The sequence below is a fragment of the Terrapene carolina genome, unplaced genomic scaffold, assembly GCF_002925995.2.
Source record: "Terrapene carolina triunguis isolate 2854851 unplaced genomic scaffold, T_m_triunguis-2.0 Scaffold24147, whole genome shotgun sequence".
NCBI classification, from domain to species: domain Eukaryota; kingdom Metazoa; phylum Chordata; order Testudines; family Emydidae; genus Terrapene; species Terrapene triunguis.
Genome location: NW_020688498.1, coordinates 1 through 2,595, shown reverse-complemented (window position 1 = coordinate 2,595; position 2,595 = coordinate 1). Strand labels below are relative to the sequence as shown.

Genomic DNA, 2,595 nt, shown 5'->3' with positions numbered 1-2,595 from the left:
GGGGCAGGTGGGGTCACTGCTGAGGCAGGGGGACCCTGGGAGTGGCAGGTGTCTGGGGAGCAGGAAGCTGTTGGGACTCAACAGGGGGCATCAGACGGGATGGGCTGTTGGTGGGGTAGATACACCAATGGGGGGTATTGGGGTGTTGCAATAGTCAGACCCTGTTGGGGGCAGGGTGGGTGATGTGGGCCATGGGGAGCCAGTGTCAAGAGGGGTATTGTGGCAGATGTACCTGGAGCTTGGGGGCCAGCCTGTTTGGGGAGGGGGTATTGAGGTTGGCAGTCTCAGGAGGGAATATTGGAGAGTGGGGGGTCACTGGAGGGGTGGGGGGCAGATGGACCTGGGGATACATGGGGTCTATTGGAGATCAGTATCAGGGCAGACTGGAGGAGGTATCAATTTGGGATGCATATCCTGGACAGATTGTGGGGTATTCAGGGCATGGGGGGGTATATTGGGAGGTATCTGGCGCTGCTAACCCCTTCTCAACACTATCTGTTCTCTCCACAGCCCCCCACCATGGGTAACGTCCTGGCTGCCAGCTCTCCCACACCCTCCCCCACCATGCCGAGTCCTGGATCTGGGCTGGTGTCAGTGCCGCCTGGCTTCACCATGCCCCCCGTCAGCGGGCTGGGCCCCCCTGCGCAGGAGCGGCCGGAGGAGAAGGGGGATCGGCTGCCCAACCCTGGCACCTTTGAGGAATGTCACCGCAAGTGCAAAGGTGAAAGCCTGGAACCCACTGTCTACACACACGCACACCCACCTCCGTCCTGGCACCTTCAAGGAATGTTACCCCAAGTGCAGAGGTTGGGAGCACAGCATGGGGGACCCCAGTACACAGCCAGGTGGGCAGGTCCCTGGGGGAGCGGGGAGGGTACCAGGCTGGACAGCCCAGAGGTCTGATTGGGGGAAAGGAGTTACCAGCAGGCTGGAGGGATCCATGGGGTGACGGATGCTGGGCTGGACGGGCTCAGTGCTGATTGTTGCAGTCTCTTCCCCAGAATTGTTCCCCATCCAGATGGAAGGTGTGAAACTGACAGTGAATAAAGGTCTTAGCAACCATTTCCAGGTAAGGGCTGTGCCCTCTGGTGAGGCAGGGTACGGGGTGGGGGTGGAGGGGGGTGAGGCTATAGCCCAGGAGGATGGGGGGTCTGAGTGGGCTGGGCAGAGACATGCCTGCTGGGAGGGCGGGGGTGCAGATTGAGGGCAGCTGGCTTCAGCAATGTTACTGAGCATTCTCTACAAGCCAAGCAGTAAATGTGGGGGTACGTGACCCCAAACCTCCTGATCCCATGTATCGCGTCTGGGGCTGGGTGAGGTTGTGGGTTGGTGCTTTCTGTGTGAGGTACTTATCTGGCGCCCTTCATCCCTGTATCTGACCCCTTGCAGTCTAATGCATTCATCCCCATGCTTCCTGGGAGGCAGGCAAGGTGACTGTCCGCATGTGAGATGGGAGCCAAGGCCCAGAAAGATGCAGTCACTTTAGGTACCTGAACCCGGGTCTCCCATGCCAGTGCCCCTGGGCTGCCCTTCCCCTCTGGCTGCAGGCATAGAACCATGGGGCTAGAAGGGACCGCAAGGGTGGTCTAGTGCAGGGGTTCTCAACCTTTTTCTTTCTGAGGCCCCCCAACAGGCTGTAAAAATTCCATGGCCCATCTATGCCACAACAACTGTTTTTTTTCTGCATATAAAAGCCAGGGCCAGTGTTGGGGGTAGCAAGCAGGGCAATTGTCCTGGGTCCCATGCCACGGGGGGCCCCGTGAAGCTAATTTGCTCGGGCTTCAGCTTTCTGTCCTGGGCCCCCACAAGTCTAATGCTGGCCCTGCTTGGCGGACACCCTGAAACCTGCTCACGGTCCCCCAGTGGATCCCAGACCCCTGGTTGAGAACCACTAGTCTAGTGTAACCCCTGCCAAGACACAGGATTTGGTGGGCCCTGCTTACTCTGCCTGCTTTCCCCAGGTGAGTCACAGCGTCACCCTCAGCACTGTTGGTGACTCCAACTATCACTTCGGGGTCACCTACGTGGGCACCAAGCAGCTCAGCCCCACAGAGGTGAGTGCGGGGGGGGGAGTGGACTTAGCTGGCCGGAAGCCAGCACTGAGGAGCCACCTCTGATGGTGGGAGAGGGGCAGTGTGTGTTTGGGGGGAGAGTTGTTAATCTGGACATTGGGGTTGGGGCTGTCAATTCAGACAGTGGGGAAGTTTGGGGCGAGGCAGGCTGCTCTGGGTGGGGGTGGGGCAGAGGGATGCTGTTGCCCTGATATGGGGTGGGGTTGTTGTTCAACTATATTTCACCCCCTCGTGCCCCTTCTAGGCCTTCCCGGTGCTGGTGGGCGACATGGACAACAGTGGCAGCCTCAATGCCCAGATCATCCACCAGCTCTCGACCCGGCTGCGCTCCAAGGTGGCCTTCCAGGTATGCTGCACACCGCGGGTCCTTCTCTCAGCCCTCCCCTTCATGGCTGTGTGTGTGTCAGAGCATCTGTGCCTCCCCCCCCCCCCCCAAATACACACCCACACCCCTCGGGTCCTTCTCTCAGCTCGCCCGTGTGTCAGAGCGTCTGTGTATTCTCTTCTCCCCCCCCCCCCCCCC

At 59.9% G+C, this 2,595-nt stretch overlaps 1 protein-coding gene across 1 annotated transcript; it reads left to right on the top strand.

Annotated features, from left to right (window-relative positions):
• Positions 1 to 510: 510 nt before the first annotated feature.
• LOC113408792 (mitochondrial import receptor subunit TOM40 homolog) lies at positions 511 to 2,418 on the top strand (the record flags this gene model as incomplete). Its single annotated transcript, XM_026662199.2, has 4 exons — positions 511 to 721; positions 1,002 to 1,069; positions 1,962 to 2,054; positions 2,317 to 2,418. Coding segments are annotated over 4 exons (474 nt in total), but the record flags the coding sequence as incomplete, so codon positions are not given.
• Positions 2,419 to 2,595: the final 177 nt, after the last annotated feature.